At 37.9% G+C, this 20340-nt stretch overlaps 1 protein-coding gene and 1 non-coding gene across 13 annotated transcripts in view; both read right to left on the reverse strand.

Moving 5' to 3' along the window:
* Positions 1-8552: 8552 nt before the first annotated feature.
* The window catches only part of CHD9 (chromodomain helicase DNA binding protein 9), a 237841-nt gene continuing 226053 nt past the window's right edge, over positions 8553-20340 (reverse strand). For all 12 annotated transcript variants that reach the window (XM_086689430.1, XM_086689428.1, XM_086689432.1 and 9 more), the window contains 3 exons: positions 18074-18202; positions 14991-15095; positions 8553-12051 (listed from right to left, as the gene is read on the reverse strand). In XM_086689430.1, coding sequence (XP_086545556.1) covers positions 11173-12051; positions 14991-15095; positions 18074-18202 — 1113 coding nt within the window. In that variant the 3' untranslated portion in view covers positions 8553-11172. The remainder of the gene's footprint in view (positions 12052-14990; positions 15096-18073; positions 18203-20340) is intronic.
* On the reverse strand, positions 17862-17965 carry LOC112857607 (U6 spliceosomal RNA). The gene has a single exon (XR_003223337.1). It is a non-coding gene; the product is annotated as a U6 spliceosomal RNA (small nuclear RNA).

Genomic DNA, 20340 nt, shown 5'->3' on the forward strand with positions numbered 1-20340 from the left:
TTATTTTTCAGGTTAAAATTTATTAGAAATGTTTGCTTGTCTCATGAAACACTCACAGAACAAGTTACTCGCAATCCAAGGTTTTATTCTATATACATATATCAAATCATAGCTAGAGGAAGGGAAGAAGGGTGGGTTTCTGGTGGAGAAAAAATGCTTACACAAAGAACTTGAATCTGGAAAAGGCATGGGTAGTGCAGGGAATTGCAGGAATATGAATGTGGTTTAAGTGAAAAGATGGAGAAGAAAAGCCATGATGTGTGGATAGAGATGAAGTCAAAGACCTAGAAAAGATTTTTGGACTTGATTCTAAAGGTGAAGCCCAGGGGCTCCTGGGTGGTTCAGTCAGTTAAGCATCTGACTTTGGCTCAGGTCATGATCTCACAGTTCGTGAGTTCCAGCCCTGAGTTGGGCTCTGTGCTGACAGCTCAGAGCTTGCTTTGATCCTCTGTCTCTCTCTCTCTCTCTCTGCCCCTCCCTCACTCGCACTTTCTCTCTCTCTCAAAAATAAACATTTGAAAAAAATAAAGGTGAAGCCACTTAAGGTGTTAGGTTAAGGACAGCAGTGACACTCATATATCCCTAAAACTTAGAACAGTATTACAGTGTTGAGCACTTAATAGGTGTTCAATAAATATTAATGAACTTAAACACTTAGCTGGACTTTCAGCCCATTGCTCCCAAGACAAGACTGATCATGCTGATTAGATTGATTTCCTCTGCCATCATTAAAAGTGTAAACCCTTCCAGTAATCTCTCTCTCTCCGAGTGACTTCAGCCAGGATGAAATCTCCCTCTCCTCTCCTATCATCCGCCCTTTCGCTGTGCCCTCTGGAACCCTCCTCATGTCCTTATATCCTCCAGACTTCAAGGCCAGGAGCAGGGGCTGCGTCCTGTCAGCTGCCCACTGTGCCTCACCCTTCATGTCATCGAAGCCATGCCTTAAGCCCACTGTCTCCGTTTTTCCTGTAGAAAATGATAACATCATTCTCCCAGTGGATCAGGCCAAAAAACTTTGGAGTTATCCTTGATTCCTTTCTCTCACCTTCTGCATTTAATTCATCTGCAGTTTCTGCCAACGCAGTCTTCAATTATTCAAACCTAACCACTCCTCACCTCTTCCATTGCCAATCCTCTGGCCCAAGCTTCTGTCATCTCTTACCAGCATTGTTGCAATTTCCTCCCATCTGGTCTCTCTGCTTCTGTCCTTCCTAAATCAATTTCTTCTAGTATAGAAGCTGGGGTGGTAATTTTATGTGTGTCAGCTTGGCTGGGCCATAGTGCCTCGATACTTGGCCAAACATTATTCATTGATTCTGTGTGGTGTTTATGGATGAGATTTACATTTAAATCAGTGTGCTTTGAGTAAAGCAGATTGCCCTTCATAATCTGGGTGGGACTCATCCAATCAGTTGAAGGCCTGGATAGAATAAAAAGACTGACCTCCCCAAGCAAAAGGGAGTTCTGCTAGAGACAGCCTTTGAACTTTAACCCATTGAAGAAACCATTGGCTATTCCCTAGGTCCTCAACCTGTTGGCCCACCTGCAGATTTTGGACTTTCCAGTGCAAGCATAGTGGTGTCTGGAAAGGGTAGTGATGTCTTACCTTCTTGGATATAGGCTCCCAGGAGCAGGGATGCTGAACAGGGTCTTAGGGACATGGTCTGGCTTTACCTTCTGAAGTTTGTATAGCGGTAGTGATTGTATAACTGTAAATATATTAGAGTCTATTGAATTGTATGTGTTTAATAGGTGGATTTATGGTATATAAATATCTCAATAAAGCTTTTTTTTTTTTTTTTTTTTTAAAGCTAATAGGAAGCTCTCAGTACATAAGTGAAGCCTGATGACTGTAGGACAGTTTTTTCAACCTTGGGGCTACTGACATTTTGCACCTGATAATTCCTTGTTGTTGGGTGGGAGGTGGGGACCGTGCTATGCTCTGTAAGATGTTTAGCAGGACAACTGATACCTACCCAGCAGATGCCAGCGGGACACACACGTACTGTCAAACTGCGACACCAAAAATGTCTCCAGACATTGCCAAATGTCCCCTGAGGAGGAAAAATTGCCCGCCACTGAGAAACACTGTGTGCGGTCATCAAAGGGTGTTATCTGTTGGGGAACTATCCTGAAAATAGTTTTTGAAGTATTTTCTCAGGAAAAAATTAGTCAGAGTCTTCAGCAAATTGTCTTATAATCTCCGGCTGCAAAATAGAAATCTTGGATGCCAGAATTCTGGGAGCCAACTGGGGGAAAATGGCTCAGGGTAATTAGGCTTTAGTATCAGTCACTTAATCCTTTTATTTCCATATGGTACCCACGTCCTTGCCTGTGCCAGGAGCCCCACACCACCCCTGTGCAGAAACAGTTTCCATGTAATAGACCTCGAGACCTCTGTGAAGAGGAGAGAAGGACAGTCAGTGGCGATGAGTGGGGAGGGATCCAAAGACTTTCATTTTTTCCGTTAGTAGCTGCTCTTTCATCCTTAGTTATAGATGAATTCAGTGCTGCTAGTTCCTAAATCTTTCCAGGATCCAGAAATGCAAGTTGGATTAGTTTTCGTCTTCCCTTTCTTTTTTCTTTTTCTTTTCTCTTTCTTCTTTTTTTCCTTCTTTTTCACCTTTCTTCCTTCCTTCCTTCCTTCCTTCCTTCCTTCCTTCCTTCCTTCTCCTCGTTCACATCTAATTATCTTCTTTAAGCAATGCATGAATCTGGCAGCATCCCATTCAGTAAACAGAAAGGAGCTCTCGGTTTTCAGCTTTTCTTCCTGCCAATTTGGAATTTAGCTTTTTTGGAGACTTGTCAATTTTCACTGGTCTGCTTCAGTTTCCAAAATTTCACAGTTGTTTTTGTTTTTTCCCCTATTCTCCCTGTAATATGGGTTTGTCTTTTAAAATAATTCCCTTTTTGGCTCAAGTATCGGACTCTTTTTTTTTTTTTAATGTTTATTTTATTTTTTTATTTTTGAGAGAGAGAGACAGAGCATGAGTTGGGCAGGGGCAGAAGAGAGGGACACACAGAATCTGAAGCAGGCTGCAGGCTCTGAGCTGTCAGCACAGAGCCTGATGCGAGGCTTGAACTCACAAACTTTGAGATCATGACCTGGGCCGAAGTCAGGATGCTTAACTGACTGAGCCACCCAGGTGCCCCTCAAGTATTGGACTCTTGATCTCAGCTCAGGTCTTGATATCAAGGTCATGAGTTCAAGCCCCACACTGGGCTCTTTGCTGGGTGTGCAGCCTACTTGAAAAAAACAAAGAAAGAAAGAGAAAGAAAGAAGGAAAGAAAGAAAGACAGAATTCCCTTTACCACAGTTTAGTGGATTTTTTGAGAATGCAGAATTATATGGATATGTTTAATCCATTCCCTTAACCTAGAAAATGGGAATACAGAACAGATTTGTTAATGGCTTGGATACTGGGGATCGGCTGGCGGGGGTGGGGGGTTGTTAAGGATGACACAGATGTTAGATCTGAGCAACTAAAGGTATGGAGAGGAGTGATCAAGAGTCTAGTTTTGGGGGTTCCTGGTGGCTCAGTTTGTTAAGCGTCCAACTTCAGCTCAGGTCATGATGTCGCGGTTCGTGAGTTCAAGCCCCGATTCGGGCTCTGTGCTGACAGCTCAGAGCCTGGAGCCTGCTTCAGATTCTGTGTCTCCCCCTCTTTCTGCTCCTCCCTTGCTCACGCTCTGTGTCTCTCCGTCTCTCAATAATAAATAAACGTTAAAAAAATAAAAAAAGAAAATATTCAGTCTTTATTAAGTATGTTGTTAGTTGTTGGTTTTTTACAGATGCTCTTTATCAGGTGGAGACAGTTCTCTTCTATCCCCACCCTTTTCATTTGTTTGTTTTTAAATCATAATAGGGTATTGGATTTCACGAAATGTTTTTTTCTGCATCTATTGAGATAATTATAATTATGTGGTTCCCCCCCCCTGCTTTTTTCTGTTAATAGTGCATTGATTGTTTCTTGTATGTTGAACCAATTTTGTAATCCTGGGATAAATCCAACTTGGTCATGGTGTATAATCTTTTTCATATGTTGCTAGATTAAGTTTGCTAGCAATTTGTTGAAAAACTTTGCATTTTATAGTCCTATGGGTTATCGATTGGCAGTTTCCTTGTGGTGTCTTTGGCTTTTGTATCAGGATGATACTGTCCTCATAAAACAAAATGGGGAATATTTGCTCTCCCATTTTTGGAAGAATATGTGATGAATAAGTGCTTTTTCCCCCCTCCTGTCAGAGTGACCACCTCATCCAGGGATTTTATCATGTTTTTCGTCATTGTTGTTATTAGTAATTTAATCTGTTAATTTATTATACTCTTTATCTTATTATAGTCTCTATTTTTTTCAAATTTTTTATTATTCATTTTTGAGAGAGACAGAACACAGTGGGGGAGGGGCAGAGAGAGGGAGACACAGAATCTAAAGCAGGCTCCAGGCTCTGAGCTGATAGCACAGAGCCCGACGCGGGCTCAAACCCATGAACCATGAGACCATGACCTGAGCCGAAGTTGGACACTTAAATGATTGAGCTATCCAGGCGCCCCTCTATTTTTTCTTGATTGTTTCACTAGTTTGTGTCTCAGAATTTGTCATTTCATCCAGGTTTATCTAATTTATTTGCATACAATTATTCATAATGTTCCCTTATGATCCTTTTTATTTCTGGAAGGATGGTAGGAATGTCCGTTTTCATTTTTGAATCTAGTCATTTGATGCTTCTCTTTTTTTACTGCCCAGTCTAGCTGAAGGTTTGCCAATTTTGTGGGTCTTTTAAAAGAACTACCTTTTGGATGTGATATCTTTTTTCTTTTCTTTCTTTTTTTTTTTTTTTTTTTAAAGTAGACTGTATGCTCAGTGTGGAGTCCAGTTCGAGGCTTGAACTCATGACCTGAACTGAGATCAAGAGTCCAAAGATCAAGGGACCTGGGTGGCTAAGTTAGTTGAGCATCTGTCTCTTGATTTTGGCTCAGTTCATGATCCCAGGATCATGGGATCCAGCCCTGTGGCAGGCTCTGCGCTGAGCATGTGCCTTGCTTGGGATTCTCTCACCCCTCTGCCACTCTCCCCTTATAAATGTCATTCACCTGACTGAGGCACCCAAGTGCACTGAGATTTTTTTCTTAATGTAGACATTTACACTTACAGATTTCCTTTTATGCATCATTTGGGCTGCATCTCATATGTTGTGTATTTGTTTTCACGTATCTCAAAATATTTCCTAACTTCCTTTGAGATTGAGATTTCTAGGACTCATTGATTATTTAGGAGTGTGTTAACTTGTACATAGTTGTGAATATCCACACTTTCTGACTTCAAACTTCATTCTATTGTGGCTACTTTGTATAATTACATATTTCCAAAATTTGACTTGTTCCATGGTCTATCTTGGAGAATGATCTTATGTGCCTTAGAAGAATTTTTTTTCCTATTATTTGGTGATGTGTTCAACAAATGCTTCTTAGGTCTAGCTATTTTACTGTGTTGTTCAAATCTTGTTTTCTCGTTGACTGTTTGCCTATTTGTTCTATTGTTATTCAAAGTGGGAAGTTGAAGTCTTCAACTATCATCTAGGAATTATTTTTCCTTTCAATTTTGTTACTTTTTTGCTGTATGTATTTTATGGCTCTGTTAAGTGCCTATAAAAGTGTTATATTTTCCTGATAGAATGACTCTTAAATCATTATAAAATATTCTCATTCATTTCTAGCAACATTTGTTTTAAAGTTTATCTTTTATGAGTACAGCCACTCCAGTTTTCTTATATTTACTGTTTACATGATATATTATAGATATATCATGCATATTTATGATACAATCTAAGTAATTCATATATATCTAAATAATTCACACTAACATACATAATTTAGATTACAATCAATGCAGGCATGTCACATCAGCGGAGACACTATATACTAAATAATGCTGGGACAATGCTTAATAATTAAGGCACTAAATATTAAAAAAAGCAAACATGTACAGAATTTGGGTGTGAAAAGATTTTTCTGTGGAAAAATATCAGAAACTTAAAACGTGAAGAAATGGAGTATCTACATGACCACATAAACATGTGAAACTTTCACATTAAAAAAAAACCAACAAAATTCACAGGCAAATTGAGAAAAATATTTACCACTTGTATAACAGGTATTGCAGAGAGAACAAGGACAGTTAATGCACAAAATACAAATGGCCTTATGAAGAGATATGAAAGACTTTATATTACTAATAATCAAAGAAATATGAACTAAATGTCTATCAAATTGGCAAAGATTAAAAAATATTCTAATGCCCAGGGTTAGCTAAAGAGACATGGGGAATGGAAGTAGTTTCATGGTCTGTTGTTGGGGTAGAAAATAATACAGTCTGCCTGGTCTTAAAACTCAAACATAACTATTTCATGCCTAGGTATTTATTCTAATGAAAAAATCTAAGTATTTGAAAAGACCTAACTACAAACGTACCATTGTTTAAGTAGTCCCAAACTGAAAAACATCTCAATGCTCAATAATTGGGCATTAAATAAGTTACGTTCCATCTATATAGTGGAATGAGAAAGTCCTTAAAAATGCTGTGGAAGATTCTTTAATGACATGGAAAAATTATCATGATATAATAAACGAAAAAAAGTTACACAATGGTATGTACAGTATAACTCCATTCTTATTAAAATAATATATATGTATATGCAAAGAAAAATGACCCAAAGCTTAACAGTTTTATCTCTGAGCATTTAACATTATGGGGGTCTTGGTTTACTTTGTGCTTCCCCAACTCCTCCTCCCCAAGCCCCCCACCCCCCAAATTCTCTAGAATATGTATGTCTTATTTTTTTTTTTTTAGTAAGAAAAGGGAAGAATACTTTAAAAATTCATCAAGATGTTATTTTTGCCTATTAATTTGGCAAAGATTACTTCAAAAGACAATACACAGTATTGGTAAGATTTTGGGGTGAGCACGCACAAAATACATGCTGCTGTGGTAGAAGTTGCTACTAATGGCATCATTGTAAACTTGGCAACACAAATCAAAATCCTCAAGAACAGAGGAAGGATTTTCACTTCTAGGGATTAAGGAAGTCACAGGGGTGGATGCCAAAGATGCATTTATAAACTTGAATGTCCACTTGTAAGTACATGGTTAAATAAATTCCATCTGTATGAGACAATACTAGGTGTTAAACATCACAACACAGGGTACTTATTGACATAGGTGAGTATATTAAGGGCAGAACAGTAAATAGAATACTGATTTAATATGAAGGTGTGTAAGTTTCCTAGGGCTACCATAACAAATTATCACAAACGGGGTGGCTTAAAACAACAGAAATTTATTCTCCCACAATTCAGGCCCGAAGTCCAAAATCAAGGTGTTGGCCGCGTCGCTTCCTTCTGGAGGCTCTGAAGCAAAATCTGTTCCATGCCGCTCTCCTAGCTTCCGGTGGTGGCTGACATTCCTTGGTGTTCCTTGGCTGGTAGTAGTGTCACTCGTCTCTGCTTGTTGTCTTATAGCCTTCTTCCCTTTGTCTCTGTGTCCTCTCCTCTTCTTATAAGGAACCAGTCATTGGATTTAGGGCCCACCCTAATCTAGTATAACTGTATCTTAACTAATTACATCTGCCAGGACCCTATTTCCAAATAAGGTCACATTTGGAGGTTTGGGCTTGACATAAATTTTTGTTGGACACGATTCAACCCACTACATGTATGTAACATACATATGAAGCACGTTGGGTATCTATATGAACAGCATTTATCTTGGGGTGGGTTTATGACTATTTAAATATATTTCTTTGTGCTTTCCTGCATTTTAAAATAAATAGCTTATGTACTGGAGTTGTATTTACGTAGAGACTAAGTTCTAAATTTGTTAAGGTGAACATTACTTGTAGTCAACAATCACTCTCCCTCCTATAGCTCACAAAATACGGAACATACCGTTTTGTACATAGTGTATTGTCTCCCCAAAACATCTAACATAGCCAATTCTTCCTCTAGCACTGTGTAGATTACTGTTCCTCTGATGAGCACTAGAGGAAGCAGTTGGCTTGGGTTTACATGCTACATTGTACAGAAAAGAAAAAGAAGGGTTTTCTAAGCATGAAAGTATAGTTGAATGGCTTCCAAGTTAAATGAGTATATGATGAGACTCTACTGTTCTACTTAATTAGAGGAAAACTAAATTTCTTTCATGTTTATAAAAACACCAAAACAATCATGATGAATTAGGAAAGACTCTTCAGACCAAGGGAAAAAAAAAAAAATAATTACTGATTTCCAAAACGTACTCTGTGAAGAGGTTAGGTATAGCTCTGAGTCTTTCTGGACTTTTTTTTTTTAAGGGTGATGGGAAGAAAACTTAAGGAAGTAACGATACTGTGGATATAATTATAGCCAACTTCTCCTTTTAAAAATTCTTCCAAAGTATCCTTTTCTTTTAAAGATTTAGGACTATGGTTTCTTTTATAACTGGATTAAGATCAATTATATACAAAAGTCAATTTAAAAAAAAGGAGTATTGTCATGTACAGAGGCTGACATCATGGGTAGTCAAAGAATATGTTTAATAAAAAATAATTAAACTTCCATTTGCTCTATAGAACATCATAGAAAGTAATTTAATAAATTACAAATGACTTTTTAAGACGTTTGCTCAACTACAGAAAGCAAATTCAGACTACACAAAACACAACTGGTAAATATTGCAAATGTCCAAAAGAAAAATTAGACTAAGACTTGAATCATGAAACCTGAAACAAGAGCTATAAATACAAGGCAATAACAGCTATAATTCTTTTAGTAACTACCAACACATACTTGGATATCCTTTCAACTGCAACTTTAGTATTATGGAATTCTACTGATTTTTTTTTTTTCCTTATAACCCTTAACTTTACACAACCATATTTATGCATTTTTTTTTAAGCTGATAGCTGGACGACTTTTCCCCAATCAATACTAAGTAGAAGTGTCTTGAAACCCAAGAGAACATTTAAAGTTAGTATTAATGCTTTGAAAACTGCAAATTGCCTTATTACATAGAAAGAGAATCACTAAGATGTTAACCAAATTCATTTGACCGTAATTAGGAAAATACTTTATCTCATAAATTTGATATAAATTAGATTTTTAGTGATAAGATCTAGGGCTTTTTTTTTTTTTCCTTTTATTTTTTAATTGGGGAAAGAAAGGAATAAAGATCATGTGGGTAGAACTAGAGGGAGAGAGGGGGAAATGTGGATGCTGTTGAAATACTTTCACCGGCAAACCAGGTTAACTGTGTTTGAGAAACTTTGGCTATCTCATAGGTGTATTCTAGTTAAACAAAAGTGCAATACTGCAAAGGGAACATACTAAATATGTAATATATCATTTTCATGATGAAGAATTACTACCCACTTCTCCTGGATGGGCATTAGAGTGACTATTGCTAAGACATTGCATAAAGGACTATCAATTCAAAGCACTATTTGGGGGAAAATACAAAAATCAATACAATCCCAATGGAAGTTATATGATTTTGTAAATACATGTAACACTGTCGCTCTAATAAGGGGTTAGTTATTTTACACACAGAAACAATTTACTGGTAAAGATCTTGGAAAATCCAATATAATTGCTGGGTTCATGACAAAACAACAGAGTTTTATCAAAACGCACTGAAAGTTATTTTTTTCCTCTGGGAGAGAAGTGGGGTACTTTTCCCCCCTAAATTTATCCCCTCGCAAACTTTATCACTGACTTATTCAAGTACCAGAAAATGCTAACATCTTTCTCTCCTTAGGATGTACATGATATTTTACTCCAATTCAGTTCTAATTGTTTTAAATGTATATGAAAGTGAAACTGGACCTCTCCATCTTGTCGGAATAGCAGCTTTAGCAGGAGAAACTGTATCACAAATCAAATATCAGACAGATTTTGCATGATAAAGGGTTCTAAGAAATTGATCAGAAGCCTTGGGCTTTGTTTTTGTGGTTTACAGGTATAACTTGTATATATTTTTTGAGATTATTCAAAGTGCATATTCAAAATGGGCCAACTCAGTATATTTAATATAAACTGATAACCCAACACTGATTCTGGGCAACATTTCATCTGCTTCTACCTAGAAACTCAAAATGAATTCAGACTGTTCTGCATATTACTTTACCACTATCCTCTGTTAATTCTGGAATATTTCCATGACATAAAACACAAATAGAAATCTACACAAATAAAGCAAACAAACAATTTCTTTTACATGAAGTATGCTGTGTTGAAAGTTCTTTTCAGTGGCATTTCATGAGTTTGCCTTTTCTGAACCCTGGAAACAGACATTACTCATCTGAGACATAATTATTTCTAAGAGGAGGCCAAACTTGGAAAAAGTGAAACTAAGTATGTCTAGAGGGTGCCAAAGTCACGTGACACAGGATTATTTTATGACTTGATTTTACCGACAGCAGAGTTAAGCTCAGCAAAAAGCAAGTCACAGTTCTTGCCAGATTAACATGATATATAGGATGTGTTTAAAAAACCCCTGAAAACAAGTATAGAATTAGAAACGAATGTAAACTTCCTAAACTAACTCAGCTGAGGTAACAGGTAGCCAGTTAAATTGGCTGATTGGGAAACTTATTTCTTCTTGAAAACACACTTGTACCTGAATTGGAAGCATCAGCAGTGCGTCACAACACTAGAGCATTTTCATGTAATTAAAGCAATGGATGGCGATGTAGATTCTACAGCTTTCATGACATTCATTAGCTGCCCAAATTATTGCTGAGTTTTGATCTGTAAATTATAGGTGTCAAGGAGGCTGTAAAACTATATTCAAATTAAATCAGTAATATGCATAAAGTATTCTGTGTTCACTGCAAATATATTAAATATACAACTCTTATTGAGTATCATTTTCATAAAATTAACCCCCAACAAAATTATAATGCCTTTTGTTGCAATTTTACACCTTTATGTATTTGATAGTACATACGAGTTCAGAAACTTAGGAATTTTAAGAAATATTACATGCAAAATGTCTCTGAAAGCAGTTTGCACTTCTAAACAAAGAACTGAAATGTTCGGTCAGTAAGTTATTGATGCACTCAACACTGGGGTATTTACAATTAATAATTAAAGAAAAAAATCCAAAATCAGTTCATAATTTAAGTGCAGTCTGGGAATCAGTCTTCATTACTAGAATCTGAATCCTCGGATGATGACGATGTACTATCAGATCCAGATGAAGCATCGGCTTTCTCTGAACCCTCATCTGTGCTGTTTTCGTTGAGAGGACTGGGTTCAGTTCCTCCTTTGTCTTCCTGATCTCTAACTCTGGAATCCTCCTCCTTGACTTCTATGGACTTAGATGAGCCTAAGTCACTGTTTTTGTTTTTCTGTACATCAAAAGTATTGGACTGGGACAAAGTTGGAATATGAAGATTAAGGCCTGGAGTGAGAAGCATCCCTGGATAAAGTATATTGGAGAGTAGGAGTGGGTTAAGAGCTAACGGGTTGGCAGCTGCAGCTGTATTTAATGCAGCAGTAGATGATGTCGAAGGAGAACTTGACACAGAGTTTTCTCCCCCATTCTCTGAATTTTGACTCTCTGTCCTTTCTTTTTTTCCTTCTAGCTCCTTAGGGTCATTTCCCTTTTTTTCCTCTGTTCCAGATTCGGTAGGCTTTGTCAGGAGCCCTCCCATGCCCAACAGATTTGGTAATCCAGTCATTCCTGACAGCAGCATGGGGAACATGGCAGCCACGTTTTTAGCTTCTCCTCCAGAAGAAAGGCCAGCAGGCATTCCCATCAGCCCTGCAGTCACTTGCAGTGACTGCAAGTTTTGTAGGTTTTGCTGTAAGGCCTGAAGAGTTGTGAGATCCACACCTGGAAGTAATCCATTGGCCGACAAAGGATTGCCTGAAACACCGCTGGCAGTTGTAGCTGTGGCCGCTGCCGTGGCCTTCGCAATTCCACTTTTGGGCCGCCGCCCCCGCCTGCTGACCTCCTCTCTCACAACAGGACCAGTGAGAATACGCTCATACATACTTTCTGGAAGAAACCCCTAAAAAAAAAAAAAATCACCAACAACAGCTGTATTAAAATAAAATCAATAGCTATCAAGTGAAATCCATAATTATTCAGAAACTTAGTCTGTGCTGATATAACATAATCAATTATGAAAGACATAGCCTAATTTCACATTCTAAGTGGTGGCCTGAAATAGTTGTTCCACTTATCATTTTTTTCACAGGGCAAGAGAGCAGAAGGAGGCCTCTAGCTTTCTTCCACACTGTGAGGCATACATTTGCGCAACAGTTCTGGAAAAAAGAAGGTCCAAAGACATTTTTTCGTGAGGGTTGCTTCCACACCTTTACATGTCTCACATCACCAATGACTCTAAGAGACTAATAAAGAAGTGCCTCTCCTGCAGTCTAGAAGAACGATAAGGAAAAGGACAGAGAAAGTAAGTAAAAGGTTAAATGAGAGGCTTCATGCAAATCTTCTGTCACTTTGGGAATAGGGAGGGAGAGCCACAGCCACGCTGAAAAAGATACTCAAGTGATTCTCCCATGACTCTGGGCTTAGAAACTCTTAGAAGTCATAGGAGTTTATTTTTTTTTTTTTTAAAATTGTTTTTTCAACGTTTATTTATTTTTGGGACAGAGAGAGACAGAGCATGAACGGGGGAGGGGCAGAGAGAGGGAGACACAGAATCGGAAACAGGCTCCAGGCTCTGAGCCATCAGCCCAGAACCCGATGCGGGGCTCGAACTCACGGACCGCGAGATCGTGACCTGGCTGAAGTCGGACGCTTAACCGACTGCGCCACCCAGGCGCCCCTCATAGGAGTTTAGAATCTCTAGACCAGCATTGTCCAAGAGAAATACAACCCACATAATGTAATTTTAAATTTTCTAGTAACTGCATCTATTAAAAATGGTAAAACAGAAATAGGTGACGTTAGGGGCGCCTCAGTGGCTCAGTTGGTTAAGCATCCAACTCTTCATATTGACTCAGGTCATGACCTCATGGTTCGTGAGATCGAGCCCCGCATCAGGCTCTGTGCTGACCATGCGGAGCCTGCTTGGGACTTTCTCTCTCTCTCTCTGCTCCTCCCTTGCTTACTCTCTCTCTCCCTCTCAAAATAAAGAAAAAATATTAGAAACATGTGACATTAATTTTAGTAATATAGTCTATTTATAAAATTTAACCAGTATATCATCTCAATATGTAATGTATGAAAATAAAGATATTTTATATTTTCTATTTTTTCCAAACTCAGTCTTAAAGACCCAAACCAGGGTAGGGGAATGGGCAAAATGGGTGAAGGGGAGTGAGAGACACAGGCTCCAATTATGGAATGAATAAGTCATGGGAATAAAAGGCACAGTATAAGGAATATAGCCCAGTGATGTTGTGATAGCATTGGCAGCTACACTGTGGCGAGCACAGCATAATGTATAAACATGTCAGCTCACTAAGTTGTACGCCTGAAATTAATGTAACATTGTGTGTCAACTATACTAAAACAAAATTCCAACCCAGTGTTTTACACTTGTTACACACACTCTGTTTTAGGCTGGCCACATTCCAAGCGCTCAATCACCACACGTGCTTGGTGACGACCGTTTGTGACAGTGCAGCTCCCGACAGCAGCTTCAAAGACACTCATGGTACTATTTTTAAATGGTGTTCTGAACTGATCCACTTACTTGTTTTCTTTACAAAAGCATTAGGGTCCACTGCAGAAAATAAGACAGCAAAAAAATAGAAAGAAAAAAAATCATCCATAATTTCACCATTCAGAGAGAACCATGGCTAACGTTTCAGGATGTGTGTTTCCATTTTTCCCTTGTGCATATCTACAGATTCTACAATTCTTCCCACTTCTGTTTCTAAAATAAATAGAATCATAATGAACCTAGTTTTATAGCCTGCCCTTGTCATTTGGACACTTGTAGAAAAAATAGCTTTGTGTTTTGATTGCTGAAATCAAGAGTTGGATGGTTAACCAACTGAGCCACCCAGGTGCCCGGATACAATTTTTTAAATAGTTGCACAAAGGGACATCTGGGTAGCTCAGCTGGTTAGGTGACTTCTGATTTCGGCTCAGGTCATGATCTTGCAGTTCTTGAGATCATACCCCATGTTGGGCTCTACTCTGACAATGTGAAGTCTGCTTGGGATTCTCTTTCCCTTTGTCTGCCCTTCTCCTGCTCACCCTCTCTCTCTGTCTCAAATAAAAAATAAATAAACTTAATAAAATGAAATAAAATAGTTGCATAGTTTTCCAATAGATGACTGGACCATTAATATATTCCCAATTTTTTACTACTATACTATGATGAATATACTTAAACACCTTTCCTCACATCTTTGATTAGCCTTGGTAGCATTGCTCAAATAGTTATCTTAGAGGTTAAAATGAAAACAGATCAGCCTATGTTGATTCTGCATTCTAACTCAACAAGCATCTGAGAAATTTGTAACATGTGCTGCAAAATAAAAACTGTGAACTAAAAAACACTGTCACACGTTCATGCAATATTTGATTCTTAAAACTTAATCTCTGGTATAATTAAATGGCATCTAATTTTCCCTTTTGAGTATAATTGACACACAATGTTACATTAATTTCAGGCGTACAACTTAGTGATCTGACAAGTTTATACATTATGCTGTGCAGCTACCGTCCGTCCTGTTACAGTGTCACTCACTGTATTCCTCATGCTGTGCCGTTTACTCCCGTGACTTACTCATATTCCATAACTGGGAGCCCATACTTCCTGCTCCCCTTCGTCCATTTTGCCTCCACCTACCTCCCCTCTGTATTTAAAGATCGGATTCTGCTTTTTGTTTTGTTCTGTTCTGTTCTGTTTTTGATTTTTGTTTTTAGATTCCACTTATGAACGGAATCATATGGTAGCTGTCTTTCTCAGTTCGACTAAACAGCATCTAATTTTTGAGATGATGCCTGAGTTAGTATGTATGAAATACTCACAGACTGCTTAACAACATCTCCCCATTCAGGAGCCACTCCATATTCTGAATTTTCTTTCAGGAATCGACATAAATCTTTTAAAGGGGGAGCAAATGCACCTCCAACCTGTAAATGAAAAACAGACGGTTAAAGATACTACTAAGTATGAAAACCCTTCTTGCTTTTATTCTGTGCTGTACAGAGTTTATTTCTTGAACCACCTTTGACAATCTTTATTAAAAAGGACTACCACAGGCCAGAAGCACTATTAATATAACATATAGACATGTGGCAATGTAACTTTTAAATGCTTTAAGTGACTAGAATAGTAAAACAAATAACCACCATTTACTCTGCACTTACTATGCTGGATAGGTGATATTGCCTAGTTAAGAGCATATATACCCTTTGGAGTCAGACTTACCAGCTATGTGAACTGGGGCAAATCAATAAATCCCTCTGAGCCTCAGCCCTTATCTGTAAAATGGGGATAACAATACTTCCCTTATAGGGTTTTATGAGGATAAAAATGAGACAACTCAAGTGCTTTAGCACAGCATCTAGCACATAACAAATATTTTATTCTTTTTATTATATGCCAAGTACGCTAAGGATTTTAAGTATATGACTTACTTTAGTTCTCACTACATCCTTTGAGACAGTATTATTTCTGTTTTTCAAATGAAGGCATTAAGCCTCAGAGAAGTTATATAAATCGCCCAAAGCTAGCTAGTTAGTGTTAGGGTCAACTTTCAACCTCGGGTGTCAAAAACTCACGCTCTTATCTGTCACGTAAATTGAAACCTTAACTATAAAAAATATACATATTTTTTGAATGTGAAAACCGATACAACCAACCAAGTAATCACAATATGAGAAAATTTAAAACCTATACATAATAGTTAGTATGAAATTAAAACAAAATGATTTGGACCTATCAACTTCATGTTCCTTTGGAGCCTAAAGATACTTCGTAAGTCCTTTTTCCATACCTCTCTGGACGAATATATATTATCTCCTGACAGGACACAGACAGGATTTTAATGTGGCCAGGTATAATACCCGTACGTAACCTTTTCTAGTATTTCCTACAGTCTTTACTTAGTCTCTGCAGTTTCTGTCCTACTCTCCTTCTCTTTATCCCCTTCATTAAGCTCCAATTTATTTATTTATTTATTTATTTATTTATTTATTTATTTATTTATTTATTTTTCAACGTTTATTTATTTTTGGGACAGAGAGAGACAGAGCATGAACGGGAGAGGGGCAGAGAGAGAGGGAGACACAGAATCGGAAACAGGCTCCAGGCTCCGAGCCATCAGCCCAGAGCCCGACGTGGGGCTCGAACTCCCGGACCGCGAGATCGTGACCTGGCTGAAGTCGGACGCTTAACCGACTGCGCCACCCAGGCGCCCCCATTAAGCTCCAATTTAAATGGAGGCCCTCTGGGTGGTTTATGGGGATTCAGAAGGTAGATTCTTTTCTAGCCTTAGGCCTGTACTCTAGAGACTCTGAACAAGAACTAACTATAAATTAAGGGAAATGAATAGGTCCCTTATCAGGTTACCACAAATTAAAATAAGATTAGGAGTGTTTGATACCTAACAAGTAAAAATACAAAACTGTTCCATTTCCTTAAAACTGGCTAAGACAAATTTATCCATAGCTAGTAATGCTAATTTTTGTTTTAAGATGAAGTGCAAAGATTTGTAACACAATCTACATAAGCACAAAATTAAGTAAAATGCTACTAGAATGTCATCTTGTTCTTTCCCTAATACACCTATGACATCATTTTAAAGTACTAACAAAAGCTGAATAAGCTATCTCTACAAAATTGGGGAAAGATCTGTATTAATTTTAATGAGTTGGCACACATAACAATATCAAAACAGTTGTTAAATTAATTTATGAGTGAAGGAACTCAATGAAAAATCTGCTGTTCTTATTCTGAGGTCATCTTTTTCTTTATTTTGTTGCATGTTCAGCCGTATTAAAAAAAAAAAAAAAAAAAAAAAAGAAAACCAGAGTAAAAATACCGGAGCTATAAGATTACAAAGAGGGCGTCCAAGTGTTGTATCATTTATGCTGTGAGTTGAAAGAGACACCTACCAATCCAAACATAAACAAAAACAATTTGGGGAAACAAATGTTGAGCCACCTTTGGTTTTAGAATTAGAATTTGGAAAAACCCGACTCTTGCCATTCATCAGTCAAAGCACTAAGACAAACACAGCAGTGCCCTTATTCTATAAGGGACCTTTGTTTAAGACATTCTATTTTCATCTATCAGAAAATTAGGCAATATGTTGATTTTATTTATTTTTCCAGTTTTTAAAATTATTTATTTTTTAAATTTACATCCAAATTAGTTAGCATAATAGTACAATAATGATTTCAGGAGTAGATTCCAGGGATTCACCTCCTACGTATAACACCCAGTGCTCATCCCAGCAATATGCTGATTTTAATCACTTTATGGCCATCTGACAGGGAATGAGTGATAAATACATAAATCCATGATGGCTGTGACGAGAACATCAGAGTTTCTCAACCCGTGCACCATGGACATTGTGGGCTGGTGCTGTAAGGGATTATCGTCGGCACTGGAGAACGTTTAGCAGCATCCTTCCCCTGCCTACCACCACCCCACCTCCCAAGTTGTGGCTACCAAAGATGTCTCCAGGCATGGCCAAATGTCTCTGGAAGACAAAATTGCTCCCAGTGATAGCCACTGCTTTGGATATGGTGCTCCTGTGCAGTGCCACACTGCGTAGGCACAGACATGTGAAGTGACTTGCTTATTTCGTTCCACAGCTTAGCCAAAGATGCGGGATTTGAAATTAGACCGTATAAAACCACAGCCCGTGTCTCTTCTCACAAATCTGCTAGTTAAATATGGAACGCTTCAAGACCTTGTGCGTCATCTTTGTGCATGGGCCATGCTGATCTCCGCGTCGTTCCAGTTTCATTCTACGTGCTGCCGAAGCGAACACAATACATCTGTCCAGGTCTGTTAGGAAACTGTGCATAATGAAACAGGGTTCTAGAGAAATCCTAAGCACTGAACCAATACAAAGGATTAACCACAAATATATAAATACCTTTCTGGCATTTCTTCTGTTAATCAGCTGAACACGTTCTTCTCCAGTAAGACTATTAACATCGAGTTTATTAGGGTTTCTGCACCGATGCCTCTTTTGTTTGGGCCTCCCCTCATGGAGCTGCATTCTCTAAAATATATAAGCAAAGAAATAGCTTTAAAACAGTGCAAACAGTACAAAAGAGCTGAACCAAGTTACTTAATCCTGTAATACTGTATAATACATATTAGATATCTATATCTAACATTGAAGATTTTACTCTTTAGTTATACTTTAAAAGACTTAAACTTTAAATATTTTTATATTTAATACAGCTGACCCCTGAACAACATGGGGTTAGGGGTGCTCCCCCCTGCCATAGTCACAAATCCTCATATCTTGATTCCCCCCCAAACTTAACTGCTAATAGCCTACTGTTGACCAGAAGCCTTACTGAAAACACACAGTTGATTAACACATCTTTTGTATGTTATATGTGTTATATCCTGTATTCTCACCACAAAATAAGCTCAAGAAAATGTTATTAAGAAAATCAGAATGAAGAGAAAATACATTCTCCATACTGTGCTGTAAAAAGCCCATGTATAAGGGGACATGCACAATTCAAACCTTGTTTGAGGGTCGCTGTGTAATAAAATACTAAGTAAGGCTTTAGAGTTACCCATAATGCTGGAGCAGCCTCCTGTAAATTGTACACTTCTTTACTTTTTCTCCTGACACATCGGGTTTTTTTTCTGTGCTCATACAATCTGTATTTGTGCTAGCTGTGGCTCTCCTCTTTCGTCATCTCACTAATAGTTTTTTATCTCTTCACGAGTAATCTCACAATACTAAAAGGTAGTACTTTTATTTTATGAATGGGAATCGAGGTTTGGAGAGGTTACCTTCGTCAAGGCCACGCAGCTAGCAAGTGGCAGGATCTGGCAATAAAACTCTTTGCATCAGGCCATGCTGCTTATGTGTACAGCTTAGCAAAGCAGGGCTTGATGTTTATAGCTGTTTCGGACCAACAAGAACATTGCAAGAGATGAATGCTCACACTCTTCTGCAAGGCATACCTGTCCCATCACAGCCTGGGCCTAAATTCACCTTTTCTGTCTAGTTACTACTGCCCCACTCGGTCCCCCACACACCCTGTGACATCAGGCTAGCCATTGTTTTATGAATGTGTCTTACAATCCTATCCTCTTTCAACTCTTCATAATTGTTTTATAATGCCTAGAATAGCCTCCTCTTGGGTTAACCTGGTCAAACCTACTTATTCTTTATCATCCATCAGTCATGTATGTCAGCTCTCTTTTCTTTCCATATTTCCTTAGACGCTTGGCCTAGGCAGAGTCATTCATATTCCTTTTATCTGTTTCTATGGTACTCTATACATACCTGTTATTATATATCTGTATCTATCATGTTATAGTTACTCAGCTCTAGACATATCCCAATAGAGTATGAGAGCCAAAAAATCATTAATGTGAAGTATCTTTCAGAAATCAACTAACGGTTATCTTGTATTCTTTATCACAATGCTGCTTTTAAAAATATCTTAAAATCTTAATAATAGTATGTAATGTTATCTAAAACATTACGATAAAAAGTTTATTTGCAGTGAAAATGATGAATGGCTGTAAGTTTAAAAAATTAATAAAGATTCCTTTGCAGTGATGAGAGACAGGAGAATCCTTTACAGACTACAGTATACATGCCACGATGGCAAGAACTTTATATTGCTCATGGTTTTATACTCTATCCCTTAAAAGAGAGGCTAGCACACAGTAGTTACTCAATAAAAATCTGTTGCCTAGATAAATGTTATTTTCTAACATGTTAAGTTATAGGGTTAAACTAATGATTCTCATTATTGTTAGAATTGCAGTATTCATTCTAAGATTATCCATCATATTTAGGGAAAATTCCTCCCCTCATAATTATAAGAGCTTTATTTGGCTTAAAACATTTTTTTTTAAATTTGTTTTTTAGAGAGAGAGAGAGAGAGCACACGTGTGAGTAGGGAGAGGGGCAGAGGGAGAGAAAGAGAACCTCAAGCAGGCTCCACACTCAGCGAGGAGCCTGATGTGGGGCTTGATCCTACCACCCTAGGATCATGACCTGAGCTGAAATCAAAAGTCAGATGCTCAACTGACTGAGCCACCCAGGCATCCCTATTTGGCTTTTAAAAAATCAAACATAATTAAAGTATATTCGAGAATTAGTGGCATCCTTTGAGAAAACCAGGGATGTGAAAGGCATGTGAAAGTCAAGACTGAGGC

This window comes from Puma concolor, chromosome E2, assembly GCF_028749965.1.
Source record: "Puma concolor isolate L17-30 chromosome E2, mPumCon1.1.hap2, whole genome shotgun sequence".
Classification (NCBI taxonomy): Eukaryota; Metazoa; Chordata; class Mammalia; order Carnivora; family Felidae; genus Puma; species Puma concolor.